The 21,571-nt window shown below is 35.6% G+C and overlaps 2 protein-coding genes across 4 annotated transcripts in view; one reads left to right on the top strand and one right to left on the bottom strand.

Annotated features, from left to right (window-relative positions):
* LOC123540543 (repetitive organellar protein-like) overlaps positions 1–21,571 on the bottom strand; it is a 326,476-nt gene that overhangs the window by 214,247 nt on the left and 90,658 nt on the right. The gene's annotated exons all lie outside the window — the stretch shown is intronic.
* On the top strand, positions 5,854–12,204 carry LOC123540552 (putative leucine-rich repeat-containing protein DDB_G0290503). Of its 2 annotated transcripts, none has more exons than XM_053527094.1 (4): positions 5,854–5,984; positions 7,767–7,978; positions 8,637–8,802; positions 10,082–12,204. In XM_053527094.1, the coding sequence occupies exons 2-4, from the start codon at positions 7,844–7,846 to the stop codon at positions 11,605–11,607; spliced, it is 1,827 nt and encodes a 608-aa protein (XP_053383069.1). In that variant the 5' UTR covers positions 5,854–5,984; positions 7,767–7,843; the 3' UTR covers positions 11,608–12,204. The 2 variants fall into 2 exon arrangements, with proteins under 2 accessions (XP_053383069.1, XP_045181587.2); XM_045325652.2 differs by lacking the exon at positions 5,854–5,984 and adding an exon at positions 7,046–7,201.

The following is a 21,571-nucleotide window of genomic DNA, read 5'->3' as shown; positions in this document are numbered from 1 at the left end:
TTAATTGAGTCCAGTTCTAAACCCAAAAACACAATAACCTGTGTCGGGCCTTCTGTTTTTTCATCTGCCAAAGGCACGCCTAACTCCTGCATAACAAATTGAAATATTCGCATCAAAGCCTCACACGAAAGGTAATCTTTCTGGCCGCCTAGGAAATCATCTAAATAGTGTAGGAGGCGGCCTGATTTCATTTTGCTTTTAACGCAATACTCTAAAAAAGTTGAAAATTTTTCAAAAAGACTTGGAGAGATACTACAACCAAATGGTAAGGATTTATCATAATGTATTTTGTTTTCAAGCATAAACCCTAAAAGTTCGTAATCTGTTGGATGAATGGGTAATAAACGGAAGGCGTTCCTGATGTCCATTTTAAACAAAAAACAATTTTTTCCAAGGCTTTGGATCATTTTAACAGCCTCGTCAAATTCGGTATATTTAACAGACATAAATTTGGGTCAATGAACTCGTTAATAGACCGACCATCAGGGTATGACAGGTGATGAATTAACCTGTATTCACCTGGTGTTTTCTTTGGCACGACGCCAATAGGCGAAATTTGTAAGTTTTCTAACGGTGAAGTAGTGAAAGGGCCAGCTACACGCCCCGCATTGATTTCTTTTTGAATTTTCTTTTTTGCAACTTCATGTAGTACTTTTATGGATTTAAGATTTTTTGACCAACGTGCTTGGCGAGGACCAGAATAATTTATTTTAAACCCAAACTTAAAACCGTTAAGGAGAATATCTGCATCGGCTGATTTATATAATTTCAACCAGGATTCCAGGGCATGGATATTTACAGGAGAGAATGCTAGCTGGTTTTCATGCTCTACAGGTAAAACTTTAGTTTTTGCTTGTGCCTCGTTGGAAGCGTGCACGACCCCGCCCGCGCCCGGTTCCAAAGGCCCGAAAGGAACTAGATTGCCCGGTTTGTGAAGTTTTGTCGCCTAACTTCTCCGGCAATAATACATTTTGCGCGGTTTGAGGCTTCGAGCCTGTATAGCAATTCAAAATCGGGTGAGAGCGCCCACAGTGGTAACACACATGCCTAAACTTACAGTTCTGCCAGTTGCAAGAGCCTTTATTGAACGCTATACAAACATTTGCAGGTTTTTGCGCTGCTGGCGCTAGGTTCATGGTAACTTCGCTTCTAAAAGGCAAGCATCTAATCCAGAGGTCCTGATTGATAATAGCCCATGAAGAGGGCATAACGGCCTGACGTAAGCGAAACTGCTGGTCATAAATCTTCCAAAACTTGCCCCCATGCCGAGACGCGCATTAACGAATAATGAACGAATAGTGTAATAGTTCATGAATTTTGTCAGGATGAACCGAGAGGTATATAGACATGAATATTATAAACGCGTCCGTCCAGCGTTCGATTGAACCAATGTCGTCTTTACACTCGTTCGAACGACATTCTATCGTACCGATGTTTGAAAGTTTTAAAGTGCTACCGGAAGTGAATTCCGCAAGTTCCACCGCACCCTTCAAAAGTAATGCTAAATTTACGTATTCACCCCTACATATTTTCTGTTTTAGACTTGAGGGAACATGCAAAGTGATATCGTCCTGGGGTAAACGTGTTATATTAATATTTTGCATCATTGAACTTGAGGCGAACGAAGCTTCGTCAATGAGTAATGGAGTCTCAATTCCTTGGTTTGCAATAGGCCTTTCGCGGTCCGAAGTACCGCAATTTGAAGCAAAATTCTCACCGGGCACATTCGCCCGAGTACTACATTCAGGAACAGCATTTCCAGACTCCCTATTCTGAATGTCTGCCGACACTTGAGACTCGCGAATAATTTGTTGGAAATCAATAACATTACCTCTGTCTTCCTCTGTGCCATCATCTGGCGCCGGTCTGCGGCGTTTCTCTTGACCCTGGGCCTGGGCCCTTGTCTCCACCCTACGCTTAGCACCTCTGCCACGTGGCATTTCTTTAGCTAGTTTGCAGAATACGACTTGTTCGTTCAACGTGCTCGTGCTGAATGGCCAATACGAAAGTATAGTAAACACGTGACCTTTTTTTTTTTTTTCTTTTTCTTTTTTAAATTTTATTTAAATTATTGTCTGCTACGAAATCTCGCGATACTAGCCATAGCAACGATGCAGCGTTGTGGCAACTAAACCTAAACTATAACTAAACCATACTTTCGGATTTAGGCCAGAATAAACAAGATTAATAGAAAGAATTAATCTCTATTATTTTGTAGCCACAGAAGATAAAAAATTTCATCAACTATTACACAATTGTCCCCAAAATAGCTTTAACCTCCGTTATCACACTTAAGACGATGAAAAGTACCACAGAAATATTTGTTATAACAGTAGAAAGGTGCTTGTGTCCTTCTTTAATGTCATTTGTTTCATTAAACTATTAAGTTTTAGTGATACATCCCACGATATTTTGATATGAATATCAAATGTATATTTGACTGGGGTCGTTGAAAATGTCAGTTAACCTCCGTGACCAGGATTTTGAGAAAATATTGAGATTATGAATTATTCTGAGGTTAGTGAGAGTGATGCGCCAATGTGTTTTGCCAGTACTGATGTAACTCCAGTTGGTTTTTTGCTTTTTTCGTGATGAATCTGCCAGAAAATGCACATTTTTTTTAACTTCTGTTACTGTTAACACACCAGACTGGAAATGGTAATACATCTTGCGGAAGAGTTCAATTTGGGCGAAAAAGATGGCAAATTATTCTGTAAAGCGAATATACCAGATTAGTATGTGCGTAAATTAATCTAGACAGTTTGCCAAACTGAACAAAGTAAACAGTATGAGAGTGAGGCTGATCTTAAGGACAAAAGCCTTAGGCACACGAGTAGGCAGAATGAAGAACTGAGAAAAAAAAGTTGCTAAATATGAAAAAGAGCTTGAAATAATGAGTCAAAAGTTAAGTGTTTTACATAAACAAACCCAAGATGAAACAAGTCAATCAAATGCGATGTCAAACGATGATGCTGTATTAGCAGCACTCCTAGAAAATGGAAAGAGAAAGGAAGTAGCCGCTAAGACCATGGTTTCAGAAGCAAATGATGCTGCCAAGTTACGACCTTCAACCTTGCAGGAATGTAGGGAAATGTGTGCAGGAACTACTTCTAGATATAACATGCAACAAATGAAAAACAAAATTCTGTTTGCTGAGGCAAAGCGAACTGAGAGTAAGAATCAGAAAGATTCAGACCACCAAGAAAGAATTATACATGATGGTGCAACGGCTCAGCAAAAAGATGATGACTTTCATGACAAAAGAAGACAACCATATGGAACAACAAAATCTTATGAAACCATGGCAAAATTAACTGCGAGTAAGCTTAGTGTTACACATTCCTATGTACTGAAACAGAAGTCACCTCTTCAAGTCAGAAAGCCATTGACTTACAAGGGTCTGAAAAAAAATCCAAGGTGGGGGAAAAAAACCACTACGGTGAAATCAATGAATAATGACTAGCTTAATATTGTGTTGGTATCATAAATACTTAGATAACTATTATTCTAATTAATACATAGTAAATTTAACAGTTATCTGAAAATAAAAAAGGTAAAGAGCAGGTTTTTACAGATGCAAATTGCAGGTTATGGAAAGCCAACTATTAATCTAATATGTTGTTGTTTTCTCAAAACATTTCTTTCAAGAAAGGAACATACTCAGGTAATACCCTATTAAATGAAAAAAAAAAAAAACTTCTTTCATCAAATTGTTGTATCATTTTCTTAAATCTGGGAAAAAACATACAAGTCCAGCGCAACCAGAATGAAAGAATACTGACAAAACAACTCACTCATATTCTTTACCTTTCTGCTGTAAGCTTGGAATGGCACTTATAAGGAACATTACCACTTTCAAGCATGCTAAATGACTTTTAAATACCAGGGATTGTTTTTCTTAAACATATGTTTCCAAGCGCTAACATGCGCCACAAATTAAGGGCCACAACTATAGTAAAAAATCATGGTTCAATTAGGCTTGGTACTGATCACTCTGCCTTGGAAATTTTGATAGCGGGTTTCCTTGTGTTTGCCTTCATTTTCAATTACAGTTGGTCATTTTGTTTTGTTTGCTTGTTTTGGGGTTAGCGCCGTTTTTCAACAGTATTTCAGTTATGTAACGGCGGGCAGTTAACCTAACCAGTGTTCCTGGATTCTGTACCAGTACAAACCTGTTCTCCGCAAGTAACTGCCAACTTCCCCACTTGAATCAGAGGTGGAGGACGAATGATATCAGACACAATGTCTTTTATCAAATCGTCACGGAGAACATACACACCACCCAGGGATCGAACTCGCGACCCCGCGATCTGTAGATCTGCACCCTCCCTACTGAGCTAAGTGGGCGGGGGTTGGTCATTTTGTTGAATAGTTTATCTTATCAAGTGATTTTGAGATTTATGAGATTGTTTAGGTTTAGAAGTATATCATCAAAACACAGAACCAACAATCTACATGTCCACGACGAATTCTGTCGTACTGTATGGTACAACTGGATACTTGAAATACTCTCAAAAAGTTGTTCCCCTTTAGAAATGAATGCAATTGATAAAAAATAAAAATAAACAATTGCTGAAAACTATGTATGACCCAGTTAAGTGAAATTTTAGTACTGGGACATTATTTCAAATGCATCAAAATGAAAATATGTAGCAGTTCTTTGAATATGGTGTTTTTAAAGGCTTTAAACTGACCAAACGTGTGGCCCCTTTATGCAGCCCTTTACCAGAATTCGATGTAAACTGACAATGGTCTTATTATAAAGTAATATACAGGTTTTACATGCTGTTCAATTTTCATTTTCATAGTTATTCTGCAGTAACTATTAATTTTCAGGAAAATCTGCAAGTTTTTCCTTGTTTCATACTAAGTATATAATAGTATCTCAATACTCGAGTATGTTTAAAGGCCAGCTATGTATTTAGATATTCCATTTTTTTCAAAAGAAGAACTTTAAATGTAGGTTGGTGAGATAATTGTAACTGATAAGTTTATCTTTCTAGAAGCAATGTTAAAACCTCTTTTGAATAAGATCAGTTGTTTAACAAGCCATCTTTGATCTTTATTGGCAGATAAGACTTTTGGGTTTACCAAAAACTAAACACTGCTCAATGGATAGGTAATTAACTATAAAATGTATATATATCCCGAGGTAGCCTTGACCATGTGACATTTATGTCTTAATAACTTAAAATAACATCCAATCATAACTGCATAGATACTACTGCAAAAATATCATAAAAGTAACTTGAAGATCTCTTGAGTCTGCTTCCTGGATAAACCAGTACAGGTGTCACATGAGAAGAAGTGGTTGTGACCCCAATGAGCTTGAGCCCACAACTTGAAGTAAATTGGCTGACACCATGAACCACCAGACCACTGCTCCCCTTGAACTGAATGATCATCAATGATAAATTAGTATAGAGTCCTTTCAAAGTTACCTTGGGTCAGGTTGTCAGGTTTACACCAGTTCATTTTTGAAAACCATTGGAAATATAATACAGAGTTGTAAGTTAAAAGAAATTTCTCCCAAAAAACAAACCTTCCATTGCAAATGAAACAGGACTGCTTCCAAAACGCCAACAGCGGAACATCCTGGAGGTACAACTGGAGGTATTATTATATTGTGTTGGAATAATGTAAAGACCATGTCTGGCTGTGCTGACCGAATCACAGTCCTAAAATCAGCTGGAAAAATTCAACCCTACCAAACATGCAGCTAAAGATTAAAGGAAGGTGTATATTGCCACTGAACAAAAGTGCTAGAAGATTAACAAAAGATTAATCTTCTTGACCGGGTTACAAGAACAATAAGATTTAAGATCTGATATAACAATTCACACGGTATAACAGTTGAAAACATTAAATCATATTTCATACTGTTGCAAAAATTGGAATAAGTGAACATCAACAGACTGTCAGGTATGAAGTGGCAGCTTTCAGCTATGAGTTTGGTTCACCTGGATTTTCTAATCTGATAAAAGGTAATTTAACTTAAGCAAAGGTTAATTTCATGAATGATCTCATTTTTCCCCTCTCATTTTTTTTAAAAGGCTGATTATGGTTTACATTAAAATGTCAATATATCAATAGATACTTAATACAGTTTAAAAGCTTTTTTAATCTAAGTTTTCAGTGAGACTGTGTGAATTTACAAAGTTAATGTGTGAGGTTTAGGTAAACATTATGTCACTGTATGCAGCAGACACAGCTCCAATTACAATGAGTGAATGTCTTCTTTGTGAAAATGTGAAATGTGATGGACAGGACTTAAAAGTTTTATATAATCATAATTAAGGTTCATGGATTTAAAACAAGTTAAAGGATTGTAATTCACCAATCACAGACAACACGACACAATTATTAGGCTATAACAGAGAATGGTCAAAGAAAGTCCAATATATTGGTAGTGTATTGTCGAATCTGGAACACAGAGTGTCTTTAAATAAACTATATGGAGATTACTTTATTTTATTCCAACGCATAAAATAATTATCTGAAAAAAACTTTTGACTCATAATTGGTAATGATAATAAATATTTAAGAAAAAAACATGGTTATTAATCATAAGTAGCCTTGACTGAGAAACTGTGAAAGAAAAGTAGATCTTGCACGATTCACATTCATGTTAAATTTAAAAAACTAGACATGACTGATAATGGCAGACAACAAGACTTCATGCAAGATTGTATCTCTGAAAATCTGTAACAGATCTACTGGTATATTTCTGAATAACAAAAACCCTAGATCTTTTTTCATTTCTTAAGACAATAAGATTACCATCTGAACAAGATTTCAAAGCAAGGTCAGCATCTATACAATTAATTAATGACAAGTAACAAAACAATAAACCCACCAGGAAATGTATATCTCTTGTCTTTTGTTCATCATTTTTGTCTTTTTTTCCTGTTTCTTTTTTTTTTTTAATTAAACTTGGCAGAATTACAGGAACCTTTATTATAGGAACCTAGCTGATCAAGACAAAAGCAAAGTGATGACTTCAGAGTTATCTGCCATTAAGTGGATGACACAATTTATACAGATTATGATAAATACTGACCAAATAAAGTATTTGTTTGTCAGTCTTTTTCCCAGCACAGTTGGATTTTTATTTGTACTAACTGTAAATCATATCTATTGTAATCATTTAATAAAACTGTGGCTGAATGAACTGACATAGAAAAGTGTCAATGCAATACAGGTAAGTTTCTGGTAAAAACTAATGCAGTAAAGTTTTCTTTTAAAAAATGTAATAGTTTTAAGAGGAACCACACATTTTGTTGAATTATAATTATGATTAACCATATTGTTTCGGTGTAGATGTCATTTTAATTGTTAAAAGTTTCAACATAAATTTTGCAGACACTGCTTTTGTCTGAATGATTCAATACATTATTGCAAAATTTTATGGAAGCCCAAAAAGAAGATTTGTTTCTAACAGGACTGAGACTACCGTTTTAAAATATTTTAAGACATATGTAAATAAATTTTAAGATAAAATAAACATTGCACAGATAGACAAAGGAGTTTATACTTATTACAATGGTTACTATCAGACATAATAATGTTCCTTACCAAGCTACTGTGGAGCATTTACAAATAAATTTGAAGTATATAGGGCTGTAATGAGTGAGTGTAAATCTTAGCAAGTGTTTAATCATTCTTAAAGAAGTAGGAAAAAAAAGTTACATTATAAAAAAAGACAAGGGAAAATTTGGGGAAATTTTGTGCTGCAGTAATATGTTTTAATTTTTTGTCTTTAAAAGAGTTGAAGAAAGCAAAGGTTTCCTACAGTTACAACAGTGCATAAGGGAATACCTGAAGTTGAAGACCAATATTCACCATGGACAAGAGACAGAAATCAACTCTACGCAGTCAGCACATCAGAATTGCAGATGAATTGATCTTAGATGAGGATTTCTATGCTGCTCTACGAAGGGATAAAATTTTCACTAATGGAATGCTTGATTTAATTAAGGTAAATTTTAATGTCATCTGGCATAGAAAATCAAACATATCACATTTATTTATAAATAATTTTCTGTCACTTGCATTTGATACACTGTTTTTTTCAAAAAGACAGACTGTGAAACCGTGATAATAACTATTCTATGTTTATATCTATTCACTATACTGTGATATCCTAAACTGAATTGTGATATCTCTTAATTTATTAAAAGATATGTATTTAGAGAATGATGTTGAAATATTATTAAATTTATTGTCTCAGGTATCCTAAAATGAATTCAATACATTATTAAATGAAAAAAGATATAAAATTAGAGTACTGAGTACTAGGTATTTCTAAAAACATTTCTACATATATAAAAAAATTAGTAATATCTCAAAATCCATGTGATTTTATGATATCCTACACAGGAATAACTTATATGAATAATTTATTCATAATAATAAATTGAAGTAAGATTCTTTTTCTCTTACTTTGTTTTAAGATTATCAATAGCTTCATTTAATGACATCAACTGGAATTTTTAACTAAAGTGCATGACTGATTTAAAATTTAAACTACTTCAGATTTTAATTAATATATAACATTAAATGAGATAAACTTCTATTAAAACTGATGCTTTTTTATTGGTAAATAAAACTATTTTCCTGTCATACTATAACCACAGGCTGAGGCAAAACCAAGAGATAGGGTGTATAAGATGCTGGAATTACTGGAGAAAAGAGGGCCAAAAGCTTTTGAGAACTTTGTGTGGATTCTGAAAGAAAATTATGAATGGCTGGCAAAAGAATTAGAAGATCAGTATAACAAAAGACTTCAGCAAACTCAACAAGGTAAAGAACACTTCTTATATATTTTCATTTAGAAGTAAATTTTCAAGAAAGCAGTTGTTTTAGAATTTTTCAACCTCTCCAATATAAGCTAATTCGTTTTTATTCAAGGCTATCATTAAAAGTTCTCAGAAAACCTCCATAAACTTTCTCCTACCAAATAGTTTCTTTCTTTAATCAGAAAGTTTCCCTTTTTAATATACTGGTAAACATCTTATTCTCTTAAAAAGTCATAGTGACTTTCAAATATTGCAAGTAATGACTTCTAAGTTAAGAAATGTAAAATGTAAGGGTTGTTTCATTACCAGCCTTTAAGTTACTTCACTTGGCACTGCCTGAATTTTGATTATTTGTTTTGATGTCAGTCTCCATTTTGAAGTCAGTCACTTTTTTAATTATCTCTGTTTTGATGTCAGTCTCTATTTTGATTATCTCTGTTTCGATGTCAGTCTCTATTTTGATTATCTCTGTTTTGATGTCAGTCTCTATTTTGATCATCTCTGTTTTGATGTCAGTCTCTATTTTGATCATCTCTGTTTTGATGTCAGTCTCTATTTTGATCATCTCTGTTTTGATGTCAGTCTCTATTTCGATCATCACCGTTTTGATGTCAGTCTCTATTTCGATCATCTCCGTTTTGATGTCAGTCTCTATTTCGATTATCTCTGTTTTGATGTCAGTCTCTATTTTGATTATCTCTGTTTAGATGTCAGTCTGTACTGACTGAAAGAGTTTTTTTTAATTGCCTGCCTGTAGACCTATCTGCATCGAAACTCATAGGAGCACAGTAAACAGATTTTTTAATGATTGTCCATGCTCTTCAACCTACAATCTTCCTGCTGCTTCAAAACCACATTCTTACTTATATTTTTTTTATTCTGCATAACTTCCTTCCTTCAAATTCCCATGGCTTTATGGGACATGAACAGACATGTTGCATATTTCATTTATTCCATGCTGTCGAAGGATTTTTTCATAGATTGTATTAGCTATTGCAACACAGCAATTTTAAGTGCCAACTGGCAGCCATAGAAAGTGTCTCAGTACATGGACATGGTGTTGTAAAATCTTCTAGCTCTTACAATAATCAAGTTCATTTAAATTTTCATAATTACATAGTTCTGTTTAAACCAATGCTACTCACTCAGGCATGAGGGGTGTTTCACATTTCATTACCTTTCATGAACAGACTTGATCAAACCAAGTCACTTGGTTGCATTCTATAATTCCTAAATTTCCATTTGCTTCAATTAATATAACTGACACAATTTTCTATCAACAGAGAGAGACAAGCATGATCAAGGATCTGTCCAGTATGAAACCTATCCAAAATACTTCAGCCAAGACATCTACAACAGAGTTGAAGAATACAGCAACCCAAACAACAGGGCAGTTTCTACCACTACCCACCACCAGAGAGCAAGACATACAATGATACCTACACAGGAATCTGTCTCAGCTGGCTACTGTTACAACAAAGACTCCCAGCAATTCTTCCCTACACCTGGCTATAACCTTGCTGTGGTTCCACAACATTATTCCCAACAGCAGCATCAGGATGGGGGCCTTGACACTACAGACAATATTGTACAAACATTCAATGAAACTAACTCTGAACCACAGAGAAAGCAATACAAAGATGCATGTATGAGTCCTATTGGCATTATAGAGTCTCCAAGAAAATCAGTACATGCAACAAGTGGTCCAAAGGAGTTGAAAAATGATAGACATGAGACTGAAAGTGAAGAAGATTCATGTGATCAAGGCTTTGATGAAATCAAGAGTCAAACAGCTACTGTAACAACATTAACAAATGATGATGTTGAAAGTCAAATCACAAGTACAACTGAAGCAAGAAGTGAGGGGTTTGAACATACTGATATAGTTGATGGACCAGAGGATGTTAATGTAGGCTTGGATGAAAATGATGAAGATTTCCCAACAAGTGAGGTTTACTACGATTGTGTAAGAAGAGGAAGTTCTCATTTCTCACAGTTTGATGAAGAAGTATTTCAACATGAATTAAGTATGCATGATGATGAAAATGATGTGTCCAGGTCTGAAATATCTTTTGAACACACTGAGGCTTTTCAAATTCAGATAGAAGCAATGAAGAATATGTACATCAAACTTGTTGGCATAACTTTTGAAAATGAGGACACAGATGACACGGATGAAAATGAAGTCACTTGGGAAATGATAGATTGTGAAATGGACAGACTTATAAACAGGTTGGAAAATTCCGATGACATGAAAATGATCAGAAAATGCTATGATCTTTTTCCTGAGAAAGAAAGAAAGCAGCCACTAAACATGTGCATTGAGAGTGTATTAGCTGACAAAAAAGAACTTGACAACAAACTTAGAGATAAACAAAAGGAAATTGATCAGATGGTATTTGACTTGTGGAAGCATCAACAAGACATGAGCAATTTCAAGAAGCTGCAGAAAAGGCTTACTGAAAAGGAAACTGAATACAATAACCTTAAAACATCATTAGACAATCTGGAAAAGGATGCTGACACTAAATTTAAACAGATAGCAGAAAAGGATGCAAGGATTGAAGCACTTGAAACAAAAGTAAAAGAATTACAAGGCGACCAAATGAGGAAACTTGGAATGCCAACAAGAAGGGGAGCACAAAATCAAAGACGGACATCCAATATACAGGGACAGTCTCCAAGAAGACAGTCCACTAATTACACCGAACCAAGGATGTCTCTTATGCAAGGTGCTTATGGAAATGGTAATCAATCCCCTAGAAATGTTACAACAGCAATGAGAAGGGCACCGAGCAACAGGAGGTAGTAAACTTAAGTATCCGAGTACTAGACAAGTAGCCCTTTCCTCTGTTTGTGGAGCTAATATGCCTAAAACTGCATTTTAGATGAACTAGAAAACTGTTTGAGAAGTACCAAAACCTAGGTTAATGACTCACAATACAAACAAAAGACTTCAATTTTGAAAGGTGTCCACATGAACCATTTTCATTAAGACATAATCATCTTCTTGCCAATGTGAGCCCATTAGAAACTTTATGTTATCATCTTAACTGATTTAGTAACAATGTTAAATCTATGCTTGTCCATGAAATAGTCTTGGATATCAAAACATATTTTTATAGGGGAGCTTGGAATAAATTAACTCTACCCAAAACCATGCATGTTTCTGAAAATGATTAACTGCAAACTTTGTTTTAGCATCAAATACACATTATGATGGCCTTTAATACAGTTTAATCACTTTCTCTTTGATATGGAAAGTATACCCAAGATTTTAGAATTTGTGTTCCTTTTATGAAAATTTGAACTTTGCATTTCTTACATATGTTCTCATTTGTTATCTTGAATTGTTACTGTTGATTTATTCTATTGAGTTTGTTGATAAATAAACTATGAACTTGAAGTAATTTGTGTCTTTCAATGTCAGTTATGTTTGTTCATGTATTTTTCAATAGTATTATAATTTGTTTAATTTGAAACATGAAGTCCTACAAATTAATGACCTTGATTAATACTAGAACTGACTGAAAGCAACCAATTCTCATGTTTTAGGCAAATATACATTGCTCTCATAATGGCTGCTGTTAAAGTGACCAGTGGTACATACAGTGCAACCTCTGTAGAGCAACATCCTTTGGGAGATACCAATATTAACTGTTATGTACAGGTGGTTGTTCTGGAGAGGTAAATTTGACAGTATATTTTAGCTTAGGGAAATTTTAATGATGTTGTTATAGAGAGGTTTTTGCTTAAGGCCACTCTGGAGAGGTTATACTGTACAAACTTACTGGCATGCATTTTGTAATATATCTTAAAAAATTACCAAAATACTGTGCAGAAAGGAGTAAACTGTTGTAACCCTTTTGAAAAAATGGAGGGAATCAACATTCTTCTTGCGTTTCACCATTGGTAGAAATGAACATGCTGAAAAATTTCACCATAACTGTTGGTGAGCAGCTTAAGCAAAACTAGAGCTGTCACAGGAGTGATAAATTATACCCCTACAATATGGCCTTGTCAAGAAGTAAGCCAATGTCAAAGTCGAACTTTTCCTATATTTGATGATGCTACACCTGTGTATCAAAAATGATTTAAATCTGTCAACCCAGCAAAAAAATTCTACTGTTTTGTAGAGGTGCGCGGTATTACCGGTATACCGGTAACCGTGGTACCATCTTCTCGTGGTACGATACCGCGGTACCATCGGGGAATACCGGTATTTTATCAACATTATCCCTACTTCTGTTTATTTTTAATTTACATTGTCTATGTAGCCTTCCGGTAACAGCAATTGACACCATGCATGATTTTCTGATTTATATCTCTGGAATTCCCATGCTACTATTATTAGTTTCCAAAAATAACCACCCAATGGTGCAATTGAACAAGTATGATCGACCGCGTGATCCCCAATCAAAACCTTCGAAAATCTCCAGATTATTCCGTATAGATGGATGACGTCATGGGCGCACTTGTTTTTACTTTGAGTCTGGTAAATTCGGCGAGGCCCGACTTCTTGTTTAAATGATGATAGTTTAAAATATCCCAGTATGTATTTGCACGTATTAAAAAAGAAATAAATAGTATGGAAAATGTTGAGTCGAAATTTATTATTTTTTGTTTGAAAACGATCTGATGAAGCCTTCATAAACGTTACTGGTTTATCAAACGGGTGAACGAATCGAACTTCAAACAAGCGCGACCTATATACATGTGACCCAGTGCTTCCCTAGAGACAATATAGAATACACGCTGGTAAAAAATACTAAAGGTCATTAATCTAACTAGTCATTAGTCAAGTTAATATTCCAGTGTATTTTTTTCTTTAATTCTAGTCAAGTAACTAGTCTTTGTTGTTGCTCATAATAAATTAAGTATTTCTGACAGTTTTTCAATATTTTTATGACCACTACCATAGCTGTAAGTCTTACGATAAATATGGTGGTATATTGTGGTATATACCGCGGTAATTAGGAAAAACCGTGGTATACTGTGGTATTTTTTTCAAGGTCGTACCCAGCCCTACTGTTTTGGGTCAATGTGACCTTGACCTACTGACCTCAAAATTAATACGGGTCATCTGCTGGTCATGACCAACCTCCATATTAAGTTTCGTGAACCTAGGCCCAAGCATTCTAAAGTTATTATCTGGGTTGAACTGTTCTGGGTCACTGTGACCCTTGACCTTTGACCTACTGACCTCAAAAATAAAAGGGGTCATTTGCTTATCATGACCAACCTCCCTATCAACTTTCATGATCCTAGGCCCAAGCGTACTCAAGTTATTGTCCTGAAACAGTTTAACTGTTCCAGGTCACTGTGACCTTGATCTTTGACCTACTGACCTCAAAATCAATAGGGGTCATCTGCTGGTCATGACCAACCTCCTTATAAACTTTCATGATCCTAGGCCTAAGCATTCTCAAGTTACCATTCAGAAAGTGTTTAACTGTTCCGGGTCCTTGTGACCATGACCTTTGAGCTACTGACTTCAAAGTCAAACCACACTTGTAGTTCAAGATGTTACATCTGTGTACCAAAATGTTTGATCCTAGGCCAAAGCGTTCTCAAGTCATCATCCAAGAAATGTTTAGTTGTTCCATGTCTGTTCCGTGCACCAATATGTTTGATCCTAGGCCTAAGCATTCTCAAGTTACCATCCGGAAACTGTTTAACTGTTCCGGGTCCTTGTGACCATGACCTTTGACATACTGACCCCAAAGTCAAACTTGACCTGTATTTTATAATGTTACACCTGTGTACCAAAAATTATTTAAATCTATCAAACCTTTCATTAGTTTTTGTCCGAAAACCAATGGACCAACAGACTGATAAGCTCACTGCTATATATCCCCAAAACTTTGTTTGTGGGGGTATAATAATGCAAGGTGAACAAGAACCTGCATTCTCAAAATGCAAAGTCATGCCTCCGGGTGTATGAGCATGTTTTTTGAGGTTTTGATTTAAAGGTGAAGATCATATCAAGGTCAAGGTCATCTATATATAGGTTAGTCTGTAGGTCTTGCCGCAAGGCTTGTTGAGTGTGAATATAACTAAATTGGGTCATTTATGTGGGCTGTAGGACCAAAAATGTTGTTTACTTAAGTTTTTAAGTTTAAAGGTTAAGGTCATATGAGGGTCAGTCATTTATATACAGTCAGTTTGTAGGTATTGCCATAAGAATTGTTGAGTGTAAATATGAATTAAATCGGGTCATTAATGTGGCTGTTAGCAAAACGGTAAAATTTGGTCAACCAAAATGTTGTTTTATGAGGATTTCAGTTTGAAGGTGATGGTCATATGAGGTTCAAGGTCTTCTATATATAGGTCAGTTTAGGGGTTTTGCTTCAAGGATTGCAGAGTATGAACTAAATCTTGTCATTAATGTAGGCTGTTGGCAAAATAAATTTAGGTCATTAATGTGGGCTTCAAGCAATCTGGTTCATACGGATGGGCAAACGGAGGACTTTACCTACAGATACTTACTTAACTACCTTTTGTTCTCTCTTTTGTTCTTTTCGCCATGTAACAGATAAAAATAGCCACATAAGAGCTTACGGATTAACTGACATCAAAGAAAACTTAGTTACCTATTGTTCCTATAGCCACATAAGTATCCAAATGTTAGCACGGACAAACATACAGTTCAATTGCTATAATTATGATACATAAAAGAGCACAACTCACAACACCGTGGTGACACATGCTAAGCAGAACCAATTACCAAAGTTTATTGGAGATCTGAAGCAGGGGGTAGAACGTAAATGTTGGTTTAAGTGAGAAAATTGTGTCTATCTGCAGGCTGTCAACCAGGTCTTCTCCAAAATATAGGAAGAATATAGGAATATTTTCACAACAAATATAGGGAGTTTCTGGATAGTTTTGAGGTAAAATATAGGAGTTTTCAACAACATATATTTTCATTTACTGGTACATATACTATCAACTCTTACCTGTACACTTACTGTCTTACTGTTTCTACATTAATCAATGTCTAGAATGTCTACCCTTCTCTTCAACAGCATCACAATCACAAGACAGAAGACTGATACAAAGCCCACAACATATTCTTCTGTACCTTTCATTGCTCTCAAGCTGTTTTGTGCAGACTTGGATTTCATTGATTTTGGAAGTTAGACAGTGAAATAATCCACACTTACCCTCTAGTTTGTTAATACTCTGGTCATGGCTGGCAACAATGTCAACCATCTGCTTGGTACAGGCTCTCATCCATGTCATACTCCAGTTGAAGGTCTTTAAAATCTTCTCTTCTGACTGGCTGCTGCTTGAAGAACTGATACATGTCAAAAGTTAACTCTTCTGCATCACTTCCAAAACAGTTGAGACCTTTTCTAAAAGCATTGTGCACTGTGTGGAGGTTGCAGGGTTCAAAGACAAGCAAACCCAGGTTGCCATCTACTTTCAAACTTTCATTGACTTTTCTGTGAATGGATTTGTTGACATTCAGGCCATCAGATGAGAGACTTATCAAATTCTTCATGGGTAGGTCTACTTCAAAATCATTCCCTAATTTAAGGAAAGCTTCACTTACAATGTCAGCTGTTGCATGGCCAAAGTGAAAAGCACTTCTCCTTCAATATTGCTCCAAAATCTTATCAGTATGTCCATTTGTCTACATTGCTGTGCTGTAGTAGTTTCATCAAACATAAGAACATACCCAAAATTTCCATCTATAACTTCCTTCACAATTGCTTCTGTCAAAAATGGTCTTATGGCTTCTGAAACTATGTATGATGCTTTTGTCCTTGACAAAGAAAACCGATCAGCAATATCACACTTGAACATCTTCTGAAACACTTTGTCAAGGCCATCACATGATCTGAATGAAAAATCAGCAGCTGCTACTTTAAAACACCACAACAGCTCAGATTTTGTGACTTGATGTTTCAAAGGGTGACTTGTGAATACATGTTGTATTTGCCTCTGCTCAATATCGCTTAAACCTACAGTTGCTGGTTTATTAGATGCTCCAGAGGCTGTAGCAGTCACTGTTTTACCGTCACCCTTGGTCAACACTTTTTGGGCAGTGACGCGCCAGTGTTCTCAGTCTCTGAGAAAATCTTCCTGTTGGCAATTCAGTAAATGAAAACTTTGAATTTTGGTAAAACTGCATGAACTGTACATTTAAAACAAACATGGTACTTCTGCACCAGTTTGTCATCTTTACTATACTTTTTTGATGTCAGAGATCTCAGAGATTTGCCTTGTATTTCATCATTGGGGAGTATCTGAAAGAAAATGTCTGCATGAGACTTTGATTTACCTGAAAGACCCATGTCCTGTTTCACTGCCTTGCAAAGTGACCATACAGATGATGAAGAAGAGCAAAACTACATTATCTTAAGGATGGTGATGCTGTGGCAGACATGGGAATTTTCTTACCTATAAAATAAAGAATCCAAAAGCAGTATCAAACCCAGATTTACTCTCTTATTCATCGGCAAGAACTTTACTAAAAAATATAGGAATATTTTTCAAAATATAGGAAAATATAGGAAATATAGGAGGTTTTTCAGAATATAGGATTTTGATCCAAAATATAGAAAAATATAGGAATATAGGAATCAGTTGACAGCCTGTATCTGGTAAATATGGCAGATTTTTTTGACAAATCATCAACTTAGGGCAGATATTTTGTCAAGTAAGCGAGTTTTTCTTTTACTTTGGAAACATTGCATACTTGCATTCTGTGAGCACGCTATTTATCTTCTCCCGACAATTCACCCCAAGTCTGTACCTGGTGCCATAAAAAAGTTACTGAACACTTATACAGAGATAAATAGTTCAACTCCTGCTCAAGTCCACTTTTCCAACGATTTTTGTAAAAAACAGTCAAGTTCGACCAAATTTATGATAGCCAAGGCATTAGATTTATTAATTCTTACTTACGACTGCAAAACACAAGTGCAAGAACCTTTTATTGCCGATATGTTTTCTTGTTTAAGCCAATTTCAGTAACTTACGGGGGACTTTAAAACAATTTGGTCTCCATTCAGGTCACTCTGTACTGCGTTAGAGTTACTAGTATGATACCATTCCAATGTACAAGGAAAGTCATCACAAAATATTTTGATAGCCAAAAAATTTTCTTTTGTGACATTTTATATTTGCAAGCTAGCAGTTCATAAGACAATTTAACAAAGGATGATATTTACAGAGGTCCAATATTACAGGCAATAAACTGACACTTACATGTATAAGACAGAACATCATGGTACGTGATAATCACAATTTACTATTCTAACGTGTAAATGCCATAATCTATTCACAATTACTGATTGCACATAGTGTGTACTTACATTTACGTACACTTTATGTGAATTCAGTACACCACAATAAAATAAATCAACCTTTCTTAAATTGTCTTATGAACTGCTAGCTTGCAAATATGAAACGTCACTACTAAAAACAGTTCAGCTATCGAAATGTTATGTGGCGTTTTTCCTTGTACATTGGAATGGTATCATACTAGTAATTCTTACATAGTCAGAGTGACCCGTATGAGACAAAATTGGTTAAAATTTCCTCGTAAGATATTGAAATTGGCTTAAACAAGAAAAAATTGGCCTAGGAATAGGGCTGAGCCAGAAGTTCTGCCAACGTTAGGTCCTGATCCCTTAAAATGTAAATATCAGATTTATGTATTTTATTATCTTTTATAGATACATGTACATATTTTGATGATTTAATATTTTTTAATGCACTCTGGCTTTAAATGTGTATTAGATGTAAATATTATTTCTGGAGTTGATAGTTTCAGTGAGTTTGATTCACATTTTATCTTCTACCTAACTCCTTATAGGGATCACACAGAGATGACGTAGCTCATGTTTCCGTGAAAATCAGAACGAGGCTCGTTTTTGTGGAAATCAGCAGCAGCAGCAGCATTTTACAGTTTCAATTTCATATTTATCAATTCTAACGTACATTCAACTGGAAATTTCTTTCCATGGTGAATGTTGATCTAACAGTTTAGTCCTTGACGCGTCAGTATCTATCGGAAAAGGTAAGATGATGCAGATATTTTATTGATTTTTTTTTCCAGGAATTTGTGGCCGATTTCGGCCATTTTTTATTGCCCGATGGGCGATTTCTAGAAGTCTGAATGACAGCAAACGAATGAATTTCGAATGCACATTGACAATATTTATAATATATTGTTTGTAAGCCTGATTGGCATTATCATCCTGAATGGATGTTAAATAACGGTTACAAGCAGAGTAACACATGTTTTCGTCGAGTCAATGTTTTCTTCTTTTTTTTTGTTCCGAGGGGACTTTGGAAGTATGATTTTAATTGAATTATTATCCCCAGATGCGGGTAAATTATCATGATTACGACTTTGCCAGATTGGCATTTTCTATCCCTTAACTTTGTTTGCATATTTGGCGGATTGCTATTTATGCCAAAACGTTAAACCGTCCGTTTATTGTAATTTTAGGCCTTTTACGATGGAAGGGGAGGAAAACGGAATGGCGAGCGGCTCTGGACAGCCATTATCCCCGCCTAGCGGAAATGCGCATGCAGAATGCGCACAGGATGTAAAAAAAATTGACAGATTTATTCGGAAAGGTGAGGAGATTTTGGAGACATTCGTGTCGTCAATACGATCATTTGAAAGCGAGACTCTTAAGATAAAGGAGCTTACTTCATCGGTCAATGAATTAAAGACGAACATGAAACGCAAAACGGACCACGGGGAGGAAGTACCGACCAAAAAGAATAAATCCTGCCCAGAAGTTTCGGATATGTCGGTCATTTCGGACAGCTCTGATCTAGATGACGATGTTGACGTATTAATGAACAAACCAGGTCCGTCAACAGATTCTCCAGTCCAAGATCTGATTTTAGAAGACAATGTTCTTGCAGAACTAGATGAGTTTTTTGTAGAAGAAGAGGATGTTGCTGGGCCTATCAATGAAACAGTAGCAAGAATCGTCAACAAGTCCTTGAGACCCACAAAGATTGACAAGGAAAAAATGCAAAAGGTACATCAGAAATACAAAAGACCGGCTAATGTAGATGCACTACAGGTTCCAAAAATTGACAAGTTCCTTTGGAATCAACTAGATAACAATGTTAAATCTGTAGATATTGCAAGGCAGAATTTAGTTGGGGAACTAAATAAAGCGGCAGCACCTCTCATAAGCGCAATGAACCATTCATTCGATAGTGAGGAACCAGAGATAGGTTTTCTTAAAGAATGTATCGGGGACTCATTCAAGAGTATCTGCAGTACAATTGCAAAGATCAACACTCAAAGGTGGGAAACCATTAAAAAGGAGGTAGACCACTCGTTCAAGAGTTTGTGTACAAATGAAACACATATTTCGGCAACAGGTTTGTTTGGGGACAAACTCCAAGAACAGAGTAAAAATGTAGATTTGGGCCGGCAAATAAAAATGACAAACAGGATGAATTTTTTAGGGAAAGGGAGGGGAAGCAAAGGTCAGCTTCCCCCGTACAGACCGGGTCAGCGTACATCGACTACAATGCAGCAAGCCAATCAGATGCGCAGTATAAACACTCAGTACAAAACCAACAACTTTCACAACAAGAAACCCTCAAATCACAAATCAGGGCATTACGGACAGAAATACAGTGCGAAGAAAACAGGAAATCAACAGAACAAGCATTACTAAAAACAGTAAGTAGCATCAATAATTACAAACTCATTAATACATCAAAAAACTTTAAAGCTGGTAAAACAAGGTTAGCATTCAATAACTGGAGAAAGATAACACAAGATTATTGGATACTGCAAACTGTCTGTGGTTACTCGGTAGAACTGGACACTAGACCCTATCAGGTTATTAGTCCACAACCAATAAAGTTTTGTGAAATTGAAAGTAGAAAGATTGACGAAGAAATTGAAAGATTCTTAAGCTGTAACATTATTGAACCTGTACACACAGAAGATAAAGGGGAGTTTATTTCTAACATTTTTGCAAGACCAAAAAAGGATGGGTGCATCAGGATTATTTTTAATCTGAAACAGTTCAACAATCATATGCAGTATATTCATTTTAAAATGGAGACACTTAGAAATGCTGTTAATCTGATGACTAAAGACTGTTATTTTGGGTCAGTCGATATCTCTGATGCTTTTTACTCAATTCCTATTTGCCCAGGCGATCGAAAATATTTCCGGTTTTTTCATAATGGACAAAAATATCAGTTTACCTCCCTTGTCATGGGACTTACAACAGCCCCAAGAGTATTTACTAAGTTACTGAAACCTGCATTTGCATCGCTTAGGGCTAAGGGTCATATCAGTACCATATATATAGATGACTCGTGTTTACAAAGTCAGACTCGTGAAGATTGCAGTAAAAATATTTTAGACACGGTTTCTCTATTAGATAGCCTAGGGCTAACCATCAACATTGAAAAGTCTAGTTTTGTGCCGTCCAAACAAATAACATTTGTAGGCTTTATTTTATGTTCTAGCACAATGACAGTAAGATTAACACAACAAAAAATTGATGATATAACAGCTCAGTGTCTAGAAATGTTGAATAAAAAAATGGGTCTCCATTACAGAGTTTGCTCAGTTGCTTGGCAAGTTAGTGGCCACTGAACCGGGCGTCGAATATGCACCTCTTTTCTATAAACCGCTTGAAAGAATCAAGGAACTTAACCTTAAACTGAAACATGGTAATTACAAGTCATATATGAAAGTGACTAAAGACATTAGATATCATATTCAATGGTGGGTTGATAACCTACAACTTTCAGTTAAGAGGGTT

The sequence above is a fragment of the Mercenaria mercenaria genome, chromosome 16, assembly GCF_021730395.1.
Source record: "Mercenaria mercenaria strain notata chromosome 16, MADL_Memer_1, whole genome shotgun sequence".
NCBI classification, from domain to species: Eukaryota; Metazoa; Mollusca; class Bivalvia; order Venerida; family Veneridae; genus Mercenaria; species Mercenaria mercenaria.
Note: the sequence above shows the minus strand (reverse complement) of the source record. Positions and strands in the feature narration are given on the sequence as shown.